The 19,429-nt window shown below is 40.1% G+C and overlaps 1 protein-coding gene across 2 annotated transcripts in view; it reads left to right on the top strand.

Moving 5' to 3' along the window:
- The window catches only part of SUSD6 (sushi domain containing 6), a 122,208-nt gene that overhangs the window by 40,588 nt on the left and 62,191 nt on the right, over positions 1 to 19,429 (top strand). For both annotated transcript variants that reach the window (XM_069091987.1, XM_069091988.1), the window contains exons 2-3: positions 14,664 to 14,832; positions 15,070 to 15,254. In XM_069091987.1, coding sequence (XP_068948088.1) covers positions 15,134 to 15,254 — 121 coding nt within the window. In that variant the 5' untranslated portion in view covers positions 14,664 to 14,832; positions 15,070 to 15,133. The remainder of the gene's footprint in view (positions 1 to 14,663; positions 14,833 to 15,069; positions 15,255 to 19,429) is intronic.

The following is a 19,429-nucleotide window of genomic DNA, read 5'->3' as shown; positions in this document are numbered from 1 at the left end:
AAGATAGTCCTTGCCTTCAAGGAGTTTACATTCTTTTTTCTGTTTCTTGAATATTCATTTTTAAAATTTTTATTTATTTTTTAAAAATTAATTTGTTTATTTACTTTTAGTTTACAACATTCAGTTCCACAGTCTCTTGAGTTTCAAATTTTTCTCCTCTTCCCCCTCCCCCACCATGGTGGCATGCAGTCAAAATATAGGATCTACAAATACCTTCACTTTAAACATTAGTCAGGTTTTAAAGGATTATAACCAATGGAATGAACAGTGGGAAAGAGGAAACAAAACAAGAAAAAGAAAGAGCAAGTAGTTTGCTTCAATCTGTATTCAGACTCTGTAGCTCTTTCTCTAGAAGGGGATATCTCTCTCCATCATGAGTCTTTCAGAATTGTCTTATAGCCTTACATTGTTGAAAGGAGCCCAGTCTATCAAGGTTAGTTGTCACACATACATTGTGTCTGTAATTGTGTACAAATTTCTCCTGGTTCTGCTCTTCTCACTCAACATCAGTTTATATAAGTCTCTCTAGGTTATTATGAAATTTGTCTGCTCCTCATTTCTTTTTTTTTTTTTGAAGCAATTGGGGTTAAGTAGCTTGCCCAAGGTTATACGACCAGTTGTTTTGTGTGGGTGTTAAGTATCTGAGGCCTCAACCGATCCCAGGTCCCAACTCCGGCGCTCTTACTGCGCCACCTGGCCGACCCATGCTCCTCATTTCTTATAACACAATAGTATTCCATTACATTCATATACCACAGCTTGTTCAGCCATTCCCCATTTGACAGGCATCTCCTTGATTTCCAATTTTTTGCCACCACAAAAAGAGCTGCTATGAATATTTTTGTACATACGGGTCTTCCTCCTACTTCCATGATCTCTTTGGGATACAGCCCTAGAAGTGGTACTTCTGGGTCAAATGGTATGCACTTATTTATAGCCCTTTGGGCATAGTTCTAGATTGCTCTCCAAAATGGTTAGATCAGTTCACAACTCCACCAACAATGCATTAGTGTTCCAATTTTTCCACATCCTCTCCAGCATTTATCACTTTCCTGTTTGTCGTCTTAGCCAGTCTGACTGGTGAGATGTGGTACCTCAGAGTTGTTTTGATCTGCTTTTCTCTAATCAGTAGTGATTTAGAGCATTTTTTTCTTTAAGCAATCGGGGTTAAGTAACTTGCTCAAGATTACATGGCCAGTTATTTCTGGGTGTGGTGCTGAGTATCTGAGCCCGGATTTGATCCAGGTCCTCCCAGCACTGGAGCCGGTGTTCTTACTTCCTGAGCCACCTGGCCACCCTGATTTAGAGCGTTTTTTCATATGCTTATAGATATCTTTAATTTCATCCTCTGAAAACTGCCTGTTCATATTCTTTGACCATTTATCAATTGGGGAATGAGTTGTATTCTTATAGATTTGACTCAATTCTCTGTGTATTTTAGAAATGAGGCCTTTATCAGAAACACTGGTTGTAAAAATTCTTTCCAGTTTTCCACTTCCCTCTTAACCTTGCTTACATTGGCTTTATTTGTGCAGAAACTTTTCAGTTTAATGTAATCAAAATTATCCATTTTGCATTTTATAATGCTCTCTATCTCTACCTCTTGTTTTGTCATAAAATCTTCCCTTCTCCATAAATCTGACAGGTAAACAGGAGTTTACATTCTAAAGTGGAAAGATAACACATAGAAGGAATCTGAAAGGGAAGAGGGATGGCATGGTGGAAAAGTCTAGAGAGTCAGGAGCTGAGTTGGGAGAGCAATGAAGGAGTGGCCATGGCTAGCTTGATTACTTCCTTAAATAACAAAAATCTCTTATTTCTCTTCTATAGAAAATAACACTATAAAGGCTAATAACCTTCTTCAATACTTTACACTCCTGATAGAGAAAGAAGCAAACTATGAATCCCAAGTAGTGTTCACAATTAAGGGATATGGTCCACTATAAATCTGTTATCTAATCCCAACTGGGCATTACAGCCAGGCAGTCTTCTTTCCTAAATGATTCTCTATATCATTCACCACATCAAATCTTCTCTTCTTTCCTTCTCTCCCCTACCTCCCCTTCCACTTCCCTCGGCAGAATACTTTGCTCCATACTTAACTGAAAAAATGGAAGCCATTCCCCTTTTCATTTCCTGGCATTACTCACCCCATCTTCTTCTTCACTCCAGTCTCTGATGAAGAGGTGGCCCGTCTCTGCTTGCCAAGACTAACCCCTCCACATGTACCCTTGAACCCATCCCATCTTTCCTAGCATATTGCCCCACTATCATTTTCCCCCCACCCCCAACCTTTCTTTAGTCTCTCCTTATTTACTGGTTTTCTCTGCTGTCTACAAACAACCTAAGTCTTCCTCCATCCTTTAAAAAAAAAGAAAGCCCTCACTAGATCCTACCATTCCTGCTGTTGTCCTAAAATAGCAGGAAGACATCCTGAGGGAAAGACAGGAGTGAGCATGTGCCACATGAGTCAAACCACTGCTACCATCTCTCAGTACCACAATGGAGATAGCCCAGGACCCTGAGCCCCAAAGTCCCAGGAGTACCAGCTCCTATCTCTCAGGCTAGTGATCCTGCTTCCAACCCTGCTGCTGAAACCATCATCAAAGGGAGCAGCTCCTGTGGAGAAAGGGCCTACCTTCCACCCTTACAACGCCAGCTGCTGACTAACTACTGTCAGCAGACAGGGGCTGTCTCATCAGGTTCTAGAAAAGAAAATTCTTTATACCCAAGTCCAAGGCCCTGTTGGTAGCTCAACATGAGGTGGTAATGTTACTAAGGAAGATGCATTACTATCCACTTTACAGCTGTGGGACCTTTCCATCTGACTTACAGAAGACACCTTGCCCATCAAAATATCAGCTCTTAGAAAGCAGAGACCTCCTTGCCTTTCTGTTTCTCCAGTGTTTAACACATAGGAAGCACTTGAAAGTGCTTTTTCATTCACCTGTTCATTCACTCATCCATCTATCTCTCCTGTTCTTTGTCACTTCACTCTGGCTATTTTCATTGACTTTCCCCTGTCTTGAATGCTCTCCCTCCTCATCTTTGCCTCTTGCCTTCCCTGGCTTCCTTCAAATGTTAGCAGAAAATCCCACCTTCTACAGGAAGTCTTTCCCAATCCCCCTTCATTCTACTGCCTTTCTTCTGTTAATTATTTCCATTTTATTCTATTTGTGTCTTGTTTGTATGTTGTCTCCCCATTTAGACTATGAACTCCTTAAGAGCTCTTTTACCTTTCATCTTTAGAAGGATCTTAATAAATGTTTATTGACTGGCTCCTTTAAAAAAAAACATTTACATTCAGTGCCTCCACTTTCTCACCTCTCTCCTGAAAACCCGCTACAATCTGACTTCTACCCTGTCGTCCTTCTTGACTTCTGTAGTGTCAGACACTGTTAATCACTTCCTTCTGTCTCCACTCTGAGTTTCCATCACACTGTTCTCTTCATTGTTGCCCTGCCTCTCTGACTATTCCTGGATGTTCTTTGCTGACTCTTCATCCTTGTTATACCCTAGTGAGGGGGTGCCCCAAAGGCATTGTCTTGAAGCCTCTACTCTTTTATTCTGAGTTGGTCGTTTCATTACCTCCCAATAGATTAATTATCATTTCTGTGTCATAACCCCCTGATCTATATATCCAGCCCAAGTTTCTCTGCTGAGCTCTAAGGCAAGTCAACAAGTATTTATAAAGAAAGTCCTTATTATGTGCCAGACACTGCTAAGTGCTAGGAATGCAGATAGAAGCAGAAAGATCGTCCCTGCTCTCAATGAACTTACTTCTGATAACGGAAGACAGCACATAAAAGGAAGCTGTAAAGATGGAGGGAAGGGAGAATATGAAAGTACTTGGTATGGGCACATGGGTTCAAATTCAAGTTCTCCTACTTATTCCCACTGAACATCTCTGGCCCTCGATTTTTTCATTTGTAAAATAAAGGGAGGGAAAACCCCAATACTAAGCTCCCTTTCGGTTCTATACCACATCCTAAGCCTCTGTGAATTCACGTGTACTATGTACATGACAAAACAAACTGTCAGAATAGAGAGCTGGCCTTGGCATCAGACCTGGGTCCAAGCCTAATCTATGACATATACTGTTTATAAATTATAGAGGAGTTGCAGTTCTGCATCTGTAGAAGGGTTCCCCTGTACTGATGAAATTACAGGCCTGGTCCCATTCCAGAAGTATCTGAAGCACTGAGGATACAAAGATTTTAAAAGGCACAGTCACATTCAACAATGAGTTTCTGAGTTTTTGAGGGTCCTGGCTATCATTACAGATGTGGAAAGAAAATAAGGACAAAATATTAATTTTAGTTATATTTAATTTGGACATTAGTCCAGTTGGTCAGAAGCCACTAAATGGTTAAGTGGCAGAGTAGTAACTAGAAATGCAGCAGACCTTGATGCATCCCTACCTTGTTTTCTTACTCTTTTCATTAAATTTTCATCTGGAGAAAGAGGACTCCATTTGTGTCTTTGGGGGGTTTTTCTCCTCAAGTTAGAATAAGCCTAGTCATAAGCCTGTGACACAATTTGAGTGGACTTTATGCATTTTTGTTGTGAATTTAACATCTTGAGTTCTTGGCATACCTTATAGCTTCCCTGGTTCAGCCACAGCCATAAGGGAGTGTTGGTTAAATGATTAGCACTATCAAATTACTTTTGGATCTTTGGATCATACATAGATTTAGAACTGGAAAGAGGTCCTGAATCCAGTCCTCTCATTTTACAGCTGAAGAAACAGGCCTATACAGGATTACACAGGTGATCCATATGCTGGGCATTTAGTAGGCACTTAAATAAATGTTTGCTGAATTAATTAATGATCTATTGCTCGGTAACCTTACTATTCACCTGGAGAGATAGGGTCATACACAGGACACAGTCTTGACCCCTGATGCCTACCTGAATGATGAAAAGTAGCTCTGTGCTGACTATAAGAAGTAGTTATATGTTGGAGTCAGGGGATATTGTGCTATGTTGAATGCCATGTATACTTGGATACATCTAATGAAGGATATTTCGTTTCCTTGGGCTGGATTTTAATTTCTTCTTTTAAAAAACTCTGAGCTTACTATCAAATAAAATGGGCATTTCCACATACAAAGTAGAACAGAAAAAAAGCTTATACATGAAACTATGGTTCTCCATTGTTTAAAAGTTTCTTCCTTTTTTTTCTTTAAATATCTAATAAATTCATCATGTTAGTATCAGAGCTGTCTTGTTTGTCTATTATTTCTTCTGACCTTCTTTTGTTTGCATTAAAAAAAAAAACACCTTGAATCAACCTCTCTTTTATTATTTGGCATCTTTTTGCCTGTTCCCAACTCTCCCATCATTCCCCATTTGAAGTTCTTGCCTTCAAGAACTTTTCAGTCTAACTAAGAATATAAGATAATAAAAATTTCCTTTGAATTTGGAAGCCAGATAAGTTTTTCAGCTTTTTAGGAACAGAAAAGAGATGCAGGAATAAAAAAGACTGCCAGATGACAATTGGTTTCTTAAACTGTATACGCACCTTACTGTAGAAAAATCTATCAAAGGATCTTGGAGAAAAAGACTCTGAAAGGGAATTAAGTTAATCTGACCTCAAAGTGTTTGAAATAACAATATAAGACTTCTAAATGACTGTGTAAGGGGTTTCTTACAACAAATACATAGTGAATGATCCATCAGTACTTTGAGTTCAAAAGAGGGTAAAATCTCTGTGACTGAATTAGTCTAGGAAGATAAAGGTTTAGAAGTGGAAGCGACTTTAGAGATGATCAAGTCCAGCAGCAGAAGAAACTGAGACTTGCCCAGGATCATCACATAGGTAGGAAATAGTAACAGAAGTGGGACTTGAATCCAAGTCTTCTGCCTCCAAATCCAGTGATCTTTCCACTTCTTCTCATGGACAAGAAGCAAGTTGAGTTGGGCATTAAAGAATGAATAGGATTTGAGTAGGGATCTAGGTGGAAAAGTAGAATACTGAGCCTGGAGTCAGGAAGACTTATCTTCCTGAGTTCAAATGTGGCTTCGGATCCTGTGCAAGTCACTTAATCTTGTTTGCCTCAGTTTCCTCTTCTATAAAATGAACTTTAGAAGGAAGTGGCAAACCGCTGTAGTATCTCTGCCAAGAAAATCCCAAACGGTGTCACAAAGAGTCAAGTGGCTGAAAAAACAACTCAACAGCAGAATTAAAATAGTCAGGAAAGGGTGTAAACAAAAATGTGCCCTTCTGATTCAACTCTCCCATTCTCAATCCCTCTACAGTCAATCCTCAGCTTTCAAGGGGGTAACATTCCTAGAAACTGGCATAAAAATAAAAAAAACACCAAAAAAGTGAATGTTGACATAGTGAACCTATGGGAAATAGGGGGTCAAGTTCCCACAACCACCAAAAGTAATCTTTTGCTAGAGGGCAGCTGCAGACACTTTAGGGAAAAAATTGCAATGTAAAACTTCAGATCTATAAAGGCAGGCATACAATGAATGTACAGGAAGGTCTTTACCATGACAGGGTAGACAAAGACCAGTGAAGCACCTAGTAGGATATCAGCCGCTCCTCAGACTTTTCTTTGCATAGCACAGTCGCATATCTTTTTTTAATAGTTTTTTCCTTTGCCCCAACACAGTAGCATATTTGAATGCCCAGGATCCCTAAATGAAGGCCTAGAGAGGTTGTAATAAAATCACTGAGGTCACAGAGATAGTCCAACAGGTACAGAACTCCAATCTTTCTCTTCAGATTCAGTGTTCTCCCTGTTATAGTGTTATAGACATCTGACTCATTTTACATATGAGAAAACCACAGCCCTGACAGGTGATTTATTTTAGGTCACACACTTTGGTGGTGGCATATCTGGGACAAGGACACTTGTCTCCTTATTCGGGGCCTACGCGTCTTTTCAGCATTCCCTTACTATTGTCACAAAAGTCTGGGTACAATTCTTTTAATAAACAAATTTCATTCAACCATTTAGTGACTCTTTTTTCTCCCAGTTTTCTCTTTTTCTTCCTTAGCTACCCCTTAATTTCCTTTCATTTTTTTTTCCCAGTCTTCCCACTGTTTGGGGGTGAAGGATTGAGGATAAAGTAGTGGCTATACATGTACCCAACTACATATACATGTGATTTTTTTTTGTTGTTATATAGTTGTTATTTTTGGAAAGCATTTGAGGAACACTCTGCACTGAGGGTCTTATACAAGTGTGCTGATGGATTAATTGAGCTTGCTTCGATTCAATCGATGCAAAGATACTGGCGTGGGACTTCCTGGATATGGGTGCCTGCATTTTTCAAACAAAGAAAAGAAATATGTTCTTCCTTCTCCCAGTCATATTGTTAACATTCCAGGAAAAATACTTTTTAGCCACTCCTGTTGTCTCTAGGTTATACATGTTATACATACAATAACAATAATATTTACATGATACTTGAAGGTTTGTAAAGTGCTTTACATAGATTCTCATTTGAGCTTCTTTTTATAATTATAGAACTCAGCACAAAATGTGCCACCAGTTCACATGAGGGATGAGGGTGTCAGAATAGTTCCTTGGACATGCAGAGGCCACTGCTGAGAAGGCCTAAAAACTGGTCCTCTACTTTCATTACCTTAGGCCAGAGTGTTCATCAGACTGTGTGTACCCCAAAAACTGTATACAACAGAAATTCTTACCCAGGTAATACTCAGAGATTTCTCAAGGTAGGAAGCAGAAAAGAATGGTTTATTATGATCTCGAGAAAGGGCCACCCTCCTGACAAATGGTCAGGGAGGAGAATCAGTTTACAAAAGGAAATGGCGAATTCTCCCCCATTCCCCTCCTGACCCTTTTCTTCCACTGGCTGGAAGTTAGGTGTGCAATCTAAGTGCAGCAATCTACCTCAAGTACCAGAACAAGGAAGCAGTAGACCACCCAATGTTACATTTGAGAAAGCACTTCTGTCCTTATTTGGCATATCTTATGCTGAGGTGTCACTGAGGAGAGGGGTGACTCCCCTACTGCTCTGAGTTTTGAGTCCTTGCAAATCATGTGATCTCTGGTGAAGGGGAACTTGGGCCGGTTTCCCATGAAAAGCCTTACTAGATTTTAGAGTGTAGTCTGAGAAGTTTTCACTTCTCTCACTCAATACTATACCTTAGTTATTATGGCTTTGACAAGTATGAGAAAACTTGTCAGAAAATACCTCTTTTTCTGGATGAGGAAACTTAGGCCCAGAGATGCTAAGTGATTTGCCCATGGGTGTTAGTGATAGGTGGGACTTGAACCTAAGTCTTCCTTTCTCAAAGTTCCATATCATCTTCGCTATGCCAGGCTGTCCTCAGAGAACTTCTGTTTTAAGAGATCAGGTGACTTGATCAACTGCATATACAGCCAGAATTAGTGGCAGAGTCTACACTAGAACCACCATCTCTTGGCTATACCACACTTTGATGTTTTCTGCCAGAAAGAAGTCAGGGAAATTGAAGAGAAGGATGGGGGTAAAAGAGCCATGGTTCTAGGCCATAATAGACTACAGGGAAAATACAACTTTTATTTCAACTTCCTTTCTCAGACTTCTTTCTGTTTTCCTTTAATCAGCAGCCTATATTATAGCTCAGTTGAACTTATTTCCAGACTGCCTGCCCCCTCCCAACTCTCTGCCTTTGTTCTTTACTCCCATCCCTCTCAATGCTGCCCCTGCCCCACCCCCACCCCATAGGTTGAAATACTTTTGCATTCCTTTGAATGCAACCTTTGATCATAGATCATAAAATTTAGAGCTGTAAGGGACTTTACAGATGATCTAGTCCAGTATGCCTTCATTTTATAGCTGGGGACACTAAGGCTTATAGAGTTGAAGTGACTTATACGTGATCACATGGGTGTTTGTCTGAGATTTAAACCCAGAGCTCCAAGTCCAACATTCTTTCCATTTTACCATTTTGTTGTTATTGTTCGGTCAGTTCAGCTGGGTCTGACTCTTTGTGATTTGTAATTTCCTTGGCAAAGGTACTGCAGTGGTTTGCCATTTCCTTCTCCAAATCACTTTACAAATGACTAAGTGTCTGAGGCCAGATTTGAACTCAGGAAGATGAGTCTTCCTGACTCCAATCTCAACACTCCATTATCCATTGCTCCACTAGCTGCCTCACATTTTAATATACTGTCTGGATTTTATCTCTAGCTGAGAGTGATCGCCTTTCTCAAATCTCTCATCGCACTTTGTGCTCCTACACAAGTTGTCCCAAAAGTCTTTATGAAGTTTAAAACTTTTCTTATTGTTTTGTCCATGGACCATAGTATACCAGGCTTTTCTTCCTTCACTCTGTCCCAAGGTCTGTCCCAGCTCATGTTCATTGCTTCTATGACATTATCTTTCTATCTCATCGTCAGCCTCTTTTCTTTGAAAAGGAATCTCCAAATCTTTCCCAACATCAAGGTCTTTTCCAGTGAATCCCATCTTCTCATTATGTGGCCAAAGCATTTAAACCTTAGCTTCAGTATTTGACCTAACAGCAGATAGCCTGAATTAATTTTTTGAAACATTGACTGATTTGATCTTGCTATCTAGGGGACTCTCAAAAGTCCAGCACCACAATTCAAAAGTGCCAATTCTGCTGCACTCAGCTTTCCTTACAGTGCAACTCTCACAGCCATACATTGCTACTGGAAATGCCATAGATTTGACTATACAGACCTTTGTTGGCAAGGTGATGTCTCTAAACTGTTAAAACTTAAATAGCTACTAAACTTTTTAAAACTTAATAGCTTAAAACTGCACTAAGACTTTTGGGACACCTGTATATACTTACCACATCCTAACTTGTATATAGTTATTTGTATCCCTGCCTTATTTCCCCTACTATATGACCTATGGTCAATTGTTAGGCCTATGGTATCCAAAAGTAAGGCATGGCCTTGATGCCAAGGGAAACTTCTCTATCAGGCAGAAAAAAGCAATGTGATCACCCTCTGTTCAACTGTGATGTGAATTCTCACAACTGAAGCAAAAACTTTAGTTCTCATTTGCCCATAACCAACACCCCCTACAGTGTCTGAGGGCAGACATTTGGGAAATATTTAATGGTCAATAGATCTCTGTATTGTGGAGAGGAGGAAATGTTTGCATTCTTGAGCAGTTGACAAAGTGCTTTTTTTTTCTTTTTAGAGGAGGGTAGTGAGGCAATCAGGTTAAGTGACTTGCCCAAGGTCACACAGCTAGTACATATCAAGTGTCTGGGCAAGATTTGAACTAAAGGTCCTCCTGACTCCAGGCTGGTGCTGACGAGGTGGTTTTCTCAACAGCCTTGAAAATTAAGTGAGGGAGGGAGGAGGATATATAATGGAAATCACAGTTTTAGATCTGGGAAAGACTACCTTATAGATAATCCAGTGTAGCCCCTCTAATTTAATTTTTTAAATTATTATTAATTTGACAAATATGAACATTTTTGTATACAAAAATAGAAAAAGATCATATATGACAAGATTAATATTTGTTATGTATGTAGATCTTTATAATGTAGCTTAATTATTAAAGTAAATATTAAATTTAAAATGATAGACACAACATTGCCCTGCCCTATGAACTTCTTTTTGCTTTCTTCTGTGTATTTCTTAAATGTTTAATTGACGCCTTTTTCTTTTCTTCTTTTTTTTGGTATCACTTATCACTATGTCCCCATCCCCACTTCTCTAGTCAAAAAGCCCCCTAAGTCATGTGTATTGGCCATTTCAGAAAATGTGTATCTCATTCTGCACCTCCAGTTCATCTGCCAAGAGGGTAGTAGTCATGATCAATTTTCTGTAATCATAATTGGTTTTTCATTGATTGTATATCTTTCTCAGTTATTTTCCTCTGCAGTGTTGTATTTTGTTCTGGTTCTTACTTCACTCTGAATCAGTTCCCACAAGACCTTCTAGGTTTCTTTGAATCTATCCCTTTTGTTATTTCTTAGAGTTCAGTAATATTCTATTATATTCATTTGCCATAAATTATTTAGTCATTGGATGGGTACCCACTTTATTTCCAGTTCTTTGCTACAACAAAAAGTAATTCTATGAACATTTTTGTAATATGGATTTTTTCCCTCTTTCTTTGATCTATTTAGGGTATGGGCCTAGCAGGAGTATCATTGTGTCAAAGGGTATGGTCACTTTTAGTGACTTTTTTGCATACAATTCTATATTGCTTTCCAGAAGGGTTGGCTCCACCAACAATGCATTTTGTGTGCCTATCTGCTATAGCCCCTCCAACAACTGCCATTTTTCTTTGCCGGTCTAATGGATATAAAATGGAACCTCATGATTGTTTTAATTTTTTGTTATTAATGATTTGTAGCATTTTTTCATGTTGTTGTTAATAGTTTACCTTTCCTCTTTTAAAAGTATATGTTTAGGGGGCAGCTAAGTGGCGCAGTGAGTAGAGCGCCAGCCCTGGAGTCAAAAGGACCTGGGTTTGGATCTGGCCTCAGACACTTAACACATACACACAAAAAGGGACTGGCCCTGTGACCTTGGGAAAGTTACTTAACCCCAATTGCCCTCCAAAAAGCAAAAAAAGAAAACAAAAGAAAAAGTATATGTTTATATGGCTCTTGTTCCTATAGATGTGTCAATTTTCTCTATATCTTGGATATCGGATCTTTATCCAAGATGTTTGAGATGAAAAAAACCTCATCCAAATTTAACCAAGAACTCGGAAATCTCTTAGGATAATAACAGAATTTATTCTCTTCCCCCCGGAGAAGAGGGTGGTCTTCCCCATGACTGATCTTGAGGAAGAGGCACATAAGAGGTGTCGAACAAAGTTTTTAAACTCTTAACACAGCAAGGTCATAGTTCCCCCATTGTCCCTCACTCCCATTGGCTGAGGAGTGAGCTCAGGCTGTCCCTGACACCCACTAGCCTGGAGGAGGAGCTCACAGAGTCAGGAAATCAGACAAAGAACTGAAGGTGGGGGTCGAAAGACTCCTGAAATGAATTAATTACTGCTTGACAGCAGTAGTGATGGAGGAAGAGAGAAGTTAACAATCCAAGACTGTCTGAGAAGTTTTCACTCCCCCCCAAAGAGAAATGTGCTGCAAAGATTCTCCCCTCCCCAACTGTTTTCTAACTGCATTGATTTTGTTTGTGCAAATCCTTTTATTTTTTGGAGGGGGGAAGGTAAGGTAATTGGGGTTAAATGACTCGCCCAAGGTCACACAGTGTGTGTGTGTGCACGTGCGCGTGTGAAGTGAGTGAGGCCAGATTTGAACTCAAATTCTCCTAACTCCAGAGCTCTATGTTCTGTTCACTTCACCACCTCGCTGCCCCTGTGTTTGTGCAAATCCTTTTATTTTTTTGGAGGGGGGAAGGTAAGGTAATTGGGGTTAAATGACTTGCCCAAGGTCACACAGTGTGTGTGTGTGTGCGTGCGCGCGTGTGTATGAAGTGAGGGGGGCCAGATTTGAACTCAAATTCTCCTGACTCCAGGGCTCTATGTTCTATTCACTGCACCACCTCGCTGCCCCTGTGTTTGTGCAAATCCTTTTATTTTTTTGGAGGGGGGACGGTAAGGTAATTGGGGGTTAAATGACTTGCCCAAGGTCACACAGTGTGTGTGCGCGTGCACGCGCATATAAAGTGAGTGAGGCCAGATTTGAACTCAGATTCTCCTAACTCCAGGGCTCTATGTTCTGTTCACTTCACTACCTTGCTGCCCCTGTGTTTGTGCAAATCCTTTTCAGTCTTATAGAGCTGACGTCTGATTCTCCTTCTCCCTTTTTTGGTCAACAAAACTCCTCCTCTATACATAGCTGCAAAAGGTATTATTTCCTTTTTCTCTTCCTTTTAATTTGTTCATAGGCCCTTTTATATCTAGTGGCTATTTGGAGTGTATTGTGGTGTATGGTATGAGATGTTGCTCTAAGCCTAAGCTTTTGTTGAGGAATGAGTTCTTATCAAGTGGTTAGAATTCTTGGTTTTTTTGATTGAGTACTGTGCTACTATGTCTTATTTCTTCTGGGTTTTCTGTGCCAAGTATGTTCCAATGATCTGTTTTTTAAGAAGTACCAAATGGATTTGATCTGGTGTGGGGAACCAGTGGCCTTGAGCCATGTGGCTCTCTAGATTCTCAAGCACAGGCCTTTGACTGAATCCAAAGTTCACAGAACAAATCCCCATAATGAAAGGATTTGTCCTGTAAAACTTAGACAAAAGCCTGCAACCAAGGACCTGGAAGGCCACATGTGGCCTCGAGGTCATTAGGTTTTCCACCTCCGGTTTTGATGATTATTGCTGCTAGCATAATATAAGATCTGGTACTTCCATATATCAGTTTCAAATCAAGTCTGTCTTGGTATCTCCAGCAGAGTATCTGGCCTTTGTATTTCAATAGCTGGGGTGTGTATGTGTGTGTGTGTGTGTGTGTGGCAGGCATGAATTAAAGGAGAAAATATAAAGTTCTGTATGAAATAGTGAACTGTTTGAATTCTAGAATTTTTTCATATTAAAAGTACAATTTTGTTATTTCTGAGTATCTTTTATGAACTAAGACATGGGATCTTAGTGGGTAAACTGGAATGAATTAAATAGGCTACATTACATACTTGAGTAAATATAGACAAGTCACACTTGACCTCAATTTCCTCATTAGTAAAATGAAGGGAGGAGATTGGACTAAATGTCCTAAGAGCTCTTCTAACTCAAAAGTTATGAACCGCAACACAAAAATTCTACAACGTACAAATTGATTTGCTAGATCCTAGAGTCCTCTTGAGCACTAAATTTGGCAGAATTTTGGTTTTAGACTCAGTTTCCCTATATATATATGAGTGAAAACCCCAAATTTCTAGAAATTATTTTAAATTCTACTTAAAAATAATTGAATTAGCAAAAAATAAAAATTGTCAGTGGGAACCTAATAAAATTTTTTGAGAAAGGGCATTTGGGGTAGAGGTTAACAGTGGAGAACTCCCACATCCTCAGTTTCAGGAGGAAAACCCAGTGCAGTCATCTCATCATTTTCCACAAGCTGTCCTCCTGGACTTCATCATCCCCTCTCCTCTCCTCCTCTGTGTACTGCCCCCCCCCAGACACACAGAAGGGTACCCCTTCCCCACCCTTTCGTCTTCTTTTTGCTTGTTGACTTCCCATATTTGTATCCCCAGCACTTAGCACAGTGCCTGGAACATAGTAGGAGCTTAATGGTAGAAGTTGAATGTTTATCAATTGGGTGTTCTGATCTGGGACCCCCAAATAATATCTTTTGTTGTGAAATGAGATAATTTTATGTGGACTGGAGGGAGGATTGGATGATTTCCAAGGACCCTTCTAGGTCTAGCAGTCTGAATTCTTGTTGCGCATTGTTTGATTAGAATTTCTCCAGTCAAGGAGCTATGCTTCACTGGGAACCTGGCACTGTATTATATTTGGCACCATTATCAGTGTTAACTCTTAAACTACCTGCTTCAAGTGAGGAGTATGTTGCTGTTTTTTTTAGAGAGGTGTGTGGTGGAGTGTCAACACACGTGACTGGCTATAACTTCCTGGGTTGCAGGTGTGTATGATGAACTTGGTAATTGTTTCGTTTTTGAAATTCACAGAGGCAGAGTCAGAACCGTGAGTGAGTGACTAGGTACCTGTTGTTCAGGCAGCTCAGGCATACGTTCTTTTTTAAGACAGTGTTTCCTTTTTTTTTTCTTCCCTTAGTTGAACTCATACTGTGTGCTTGTGGCAAAGGAAAAACTTGACTCATTGATACAGACAGCAGTCTTCTTGTCGTCAGCTGCTTCTTCCCTTCTTCACCCAGAGCCTCCATGACTTGTGGGGCAGAATTGGATCCTTTCTCAAAGTTCTGCTCTGCTTGAAAGATTTCAAGGTGAGATAATTCCTGCCTCCCTATACTCTGAGAAATCGCCAGATTTGTGCGTGCTACTTTTGATAGTAGCGTGACTTTTGGCATGCTGCTGTCCTCCCAAACTGTAGAGACACTAGATGTTACCTTCCTTTTCCTGAAAGAGAGGTGGATTTATTTTGATAAGATTTCCTAAAACTTGGCTTATAAAGGGCTTCTCTTTTATTCCTTCCTCAAGGTTTTTATGCATTTTTTTAATAGGTGGATTTGTACCTGGCTGGCAGCTTTTTCCCCCCTTTTTCTTTCAAACTTGGACGGATAAAAGATGTGCTATGGCAGGATAACACCAAAAACCAGCCCAGCCTCCTCGTCTGTCTCCTTAGGACATGGATTACTTCTTCCTTTCATGATTATCAGCACTTTCCTTGGAAATGGGATTGCTTCAGGTAAGTCAGGTACCTGTACTTTGATTGTGTTAGGCATCCTGAGAGGATATAGTATCATAATACTAAATGACTCCGGATGAGTAGAGGACTCGTCACTTACCAAGAACAGCAGATTACCAAAGATGCTCCTTTTGCAGTGACCTGGGAATATGTTTTTGGGAGGTCTTTTGTATAGTAACATAGCATTGTAGATTTAGAGCCAAAAGGGACTTTAAAATTATTTAGTCCAGTGTTTCTTAAACTGTGGGTTGTGAATGGAAAAAGTTTAAGAAGCCCCGATTTAGTCAACCCCCTTGTCATAACAGAGCAGTTTGCTAGTTCTGTGGTTCTCAAAGTATGGTCCAGGTATGCTTAAGACCCTTTCAGGGGATCCTTGAGGTTAAAATTATTTTCATAACAATACTAAAATATTTAAATTTCTAATACAGTAAATATCACTAGATGTAACCCACATCAACAAGTGCTTTAGAGTATCCAAAGGGTCCTGAAACCGAAAAGTTTGCTCTTGTCCTTTGACCATGAATATGCAGGCAAAAACAGTTTTAACACAAAGCTAGACTATCTGAGGGGGTCTGTTCGAAGGCATCCTTATATTATTACTCTTTTCCTTTCCTGCTGGATAGGCTCATGCCTTCTTCCTGTTTTCCCTCACTTTCCACCTTGGTTGGCATCCATGGAGCACTGAAATAAGAATCAAGGAACAGAATTCTTGTCTCAGACTTGCTTTGGCTTTGGACAAATGTCTTCATTTCTTTGAGTTTCAGTTTCCAAATGTATAAAGTTAGAAGTTTGTACTGAATAATCTCAGTATGGTCCATTCCATTCATTCTGATTTTATATGGTTTTAAATACCACTTGATGTTGGCAAAATGGAAAAGGTGAACTAAGGGCTAGTGACATTTTTTCTATTTTTTTTTACATTTTTCAAATGCTTTATTAATTTCTGATTTACATCATTCATTTCCTCCAGATTTTGAGTTACAAATTTTCTCCCCGTTTTTCCCCTACCCACCACCCCAAAATAGCAGTCCCACAGGATATCCCCTCCTCCAATCTGCTCTCTACCATATTTTCTCCCATACCCCTTTTGACTTTTCCAATAGGGCATGGTGGATCCCTATGCCCCAGTGCCTGTATATCTTATTTCCCAATTACATGTAAAATAGTATTAATAATAGGTATATATATAGATATATATATATATTTTTTAAACATTTGATTTTAAAACTTTGAATTCCATATTCATTCCCTTCCTCCCTTGTCACCCACCCTTACTGGGAAGATAAACAGTTCAGTATAGGTTGTACATGTGTAGCTAATGCAAAATATTAACATAGTAGATATATTGTAAAAGACTGACTATATTTCCCTCCCTCCTATCCCACCACCCACTTGTTCTGTTCTCTACTTTGATCTCATACCTTTTCAAAAGTGGGTGCTTCCAACTTCCCTCCCCCTGAGGCTGCCCTCCCTTCCATCATCCCCCCTCACATCCCCTTCCCCCCTATTCTCCTGTGGGTTGAGATACCCCACATTTAGTGTGTATTTCATTCCCTCCCCAAGCCAAATTCAATGGGAATAAGGTTGACCCATTCCCTTTTGCCTTCCTATTCTTCCCCTCCATTATAACCATTTTCCTTTGCCTCTTCTATATGAGATAGTTTGCCCCATTCTTTCTCTTCCCATCTCCTCTCGTTATATTCCTCTCTCACCTCTTAATTTTGCCTTTTAAGTATCATCCCTTCCTATTGAATTGGTCCTGTGCCCTCTATCTATGTATACCTGTAAACATATATACACACATTCACATATGTATTCATATGCCCATATACCCTCATATATAGACATATAGACATATATATATATATATATATATATATATTTCTATTCCCTTCAACTATTTTCATACTGAGAAAAGTTTCATCAGTTACAATTATTGTTTTTCCATATGGGGATATAAATAGTTCAACTTTGATAAGTTCCTTATGATTTCTTTTCCCTGTTTACCTTCTCATGTTTCTCTTGCTTCTTGTATCTGAATGTCAAATTTTCTATTCAACTCTGGTTTTTTTCAGCAAGAATGCTTGAAAGTCCTCTATTCCACTGAATGACCATATTTTCCCCTGAAACATGATACTCAGTTTTGCCGGGTAGATGATTCTTGGTTTTAATCCCAGCTCCTTTGACCGCCGCAATATCACATTCCAACCCCTTCAATCCCTCCGTGTAGAAGCTGCTAGATCCTGGGTTATCCTGATTTTGTTTCCACAATATTCAAATTGTTTCTTCCTGGCTGCTTGTAATATTCTCCTCTTGATCTGGGAATTCCGGAACCTGGCTATAATATTCCTAGGAGTTTTCTTTTTGGGATCTTTTTCAGGAGGTGATCGGTGGATTCTTTCAACCTCTGTTTTGCCCTCTGGTTCTAAAACATCTGGGCAGTTTTCCTTGAGAATTTCTTGGAGTATGATTTCTAGGTTCTTACTTTGATCATGGCTTTCAGGTAGTCCAGTAATTTTTAAATTATCTCTCCTGGATCTGTTTTCCAGGTCAGTGGTTTTTCCCATGAGATATTTCACATTGTCTTCTATTCTTTCATTTGTTTGGATCTGTTTAACAGCATCTTGATTTCTCATAAAGTCATTAGCTTCCATTTGCTCCAAACTATTCTGAAGCAATGATTCTCCTCATTGAGCTTTTGAGATTCTTTTTCCATCTGGCAAATTCGGCTTTTTAAGGCATTCTTCTCCTCATTGCCGTTTTGAGCCTCTTTTGCCATTTGAGTTAGTCTATTTTTTTTTTTTTAAGTAATTGGGGTTAAGTAACTTGCTCAAGGTTACACGGCCAGTTATTTCTGGGTGTGGTGCTGAGTATCTGAGCCCGGATTCAATCCCCCAGGTCATCCTGACACTGGGGCTGGTGCTCTTACTCGCTGAGCCACCTGGCCACCCCGAGTTAGTCTATTTTTTAAGGTGTGATTTTCCTCAGTCAGGCTGTTGACTCTCATTTTGTAATTTTCTTGCATTGTTCTCATTTCTCTTCCCTATTTTTCCTCCACTTCTCTTATCTGCTTCTTAAGGTCCTCCTATGGCCTGTAACCAGCTTGTATTTTCCTTTGAAGCTTTTGGTGCAGGAGTTCTGACTTCACTGTCTTCCTCCTGTTCCATGCTTTGCTCCTTTTTGTCCCCAAAATAGGAGTGTAATGTTGGAATCTTCTGTCTGCTTTGTTTCCTTTGCCTGGTCATGTTGCCACTCAATTACTTGACTTTTGGGCTTTTTGCCACAGTAGGACTCTGCCACCAAACAGGGGAGCTTCATACCAAATGCTGGGGTTTTCTCAGCTGCCGGAGGTACTAGTTGGGTACCCTTGCTGAAGCCTCCACACACTCTTGGAAGCTGGACACACACACCAGGACCTCTACCCTAGACTGCAATCCAGATCCAAGCAGGTGAAAGCAAGAGCGATTACCCCTCAGACTGGTTGCTTGGTCCCCCTACACTCTGCAGGCCAGGGGCTGAAGCTACCATGTGGCTGCGGCTGCACGGCTGAGGCCTCAACGGCTTTTTGACGCACTCCCAGATCCTGGGTCCCAAAGTCCGCACTGTACTTACCTCTCACTTTGTCCTTCACGTCTATGTGTTGATAATTCTGGAGACGGCCACAGCTGCTGGTGATCTGGCGTCCCTCCAGCAGGTGGCTGATCAGACCCACCCTGGGGCTAAAACCTTTGGCTCATAAGGGCCTGGGCTCAGCTCCCAGAGCACTGCACTCTAATGCCTGCCAGGCTGTCCTCAGCGGGAGGTTAGCTTCTCTGTGTCATTTTGTGGGTTCTGCAGCTCCAAAGTTTGTTCAGAGTCCCCTTTTACATGAATTGAAGAAGGTGGAAGCCAGAGCTGCGAGGAGATCCTGCTTCTACTCTGCCATCTTAACCGGCTAGTGACATTTTAAAAGTTGTGAAATGTTTCAATTTTGTTAACTTCTTGGTTGCTTTTATCACTAATTTAATTACCCTGATAAATATCATTCATACCATCCTGTATACATCCTATGTAATCATACCTTATGTGAATGAATCAATGAAAAAACATTTACTGAGCACTTACTGTGTGCCAGTCATTGTACTAACCCCCCAGGGACACAAATAGGAAAAGCTATACAGTCGCTAATTGGGAGA

Source organism: Petaurus breviceps, unplaced genomic scaffold (assembly GCF_028583685.1).
Source record: "Petaurus breviceps papuanus isolate PSGF00001 unplaced genomic scaffold, PetGlider_PUasm1.0 189, whole genome shotgun sequence".
NCBI lineage: Eukaryota > Metazoa > Chordata > Mammalia > Diprotodontia > Petauridae > Petaurus > Petaurus breviceps.
The sequence above is the reverse complement of the archived record's forward strand: the minus strand, read 5'-3'. Positions and strand labels throughout refer to the sequence as shown.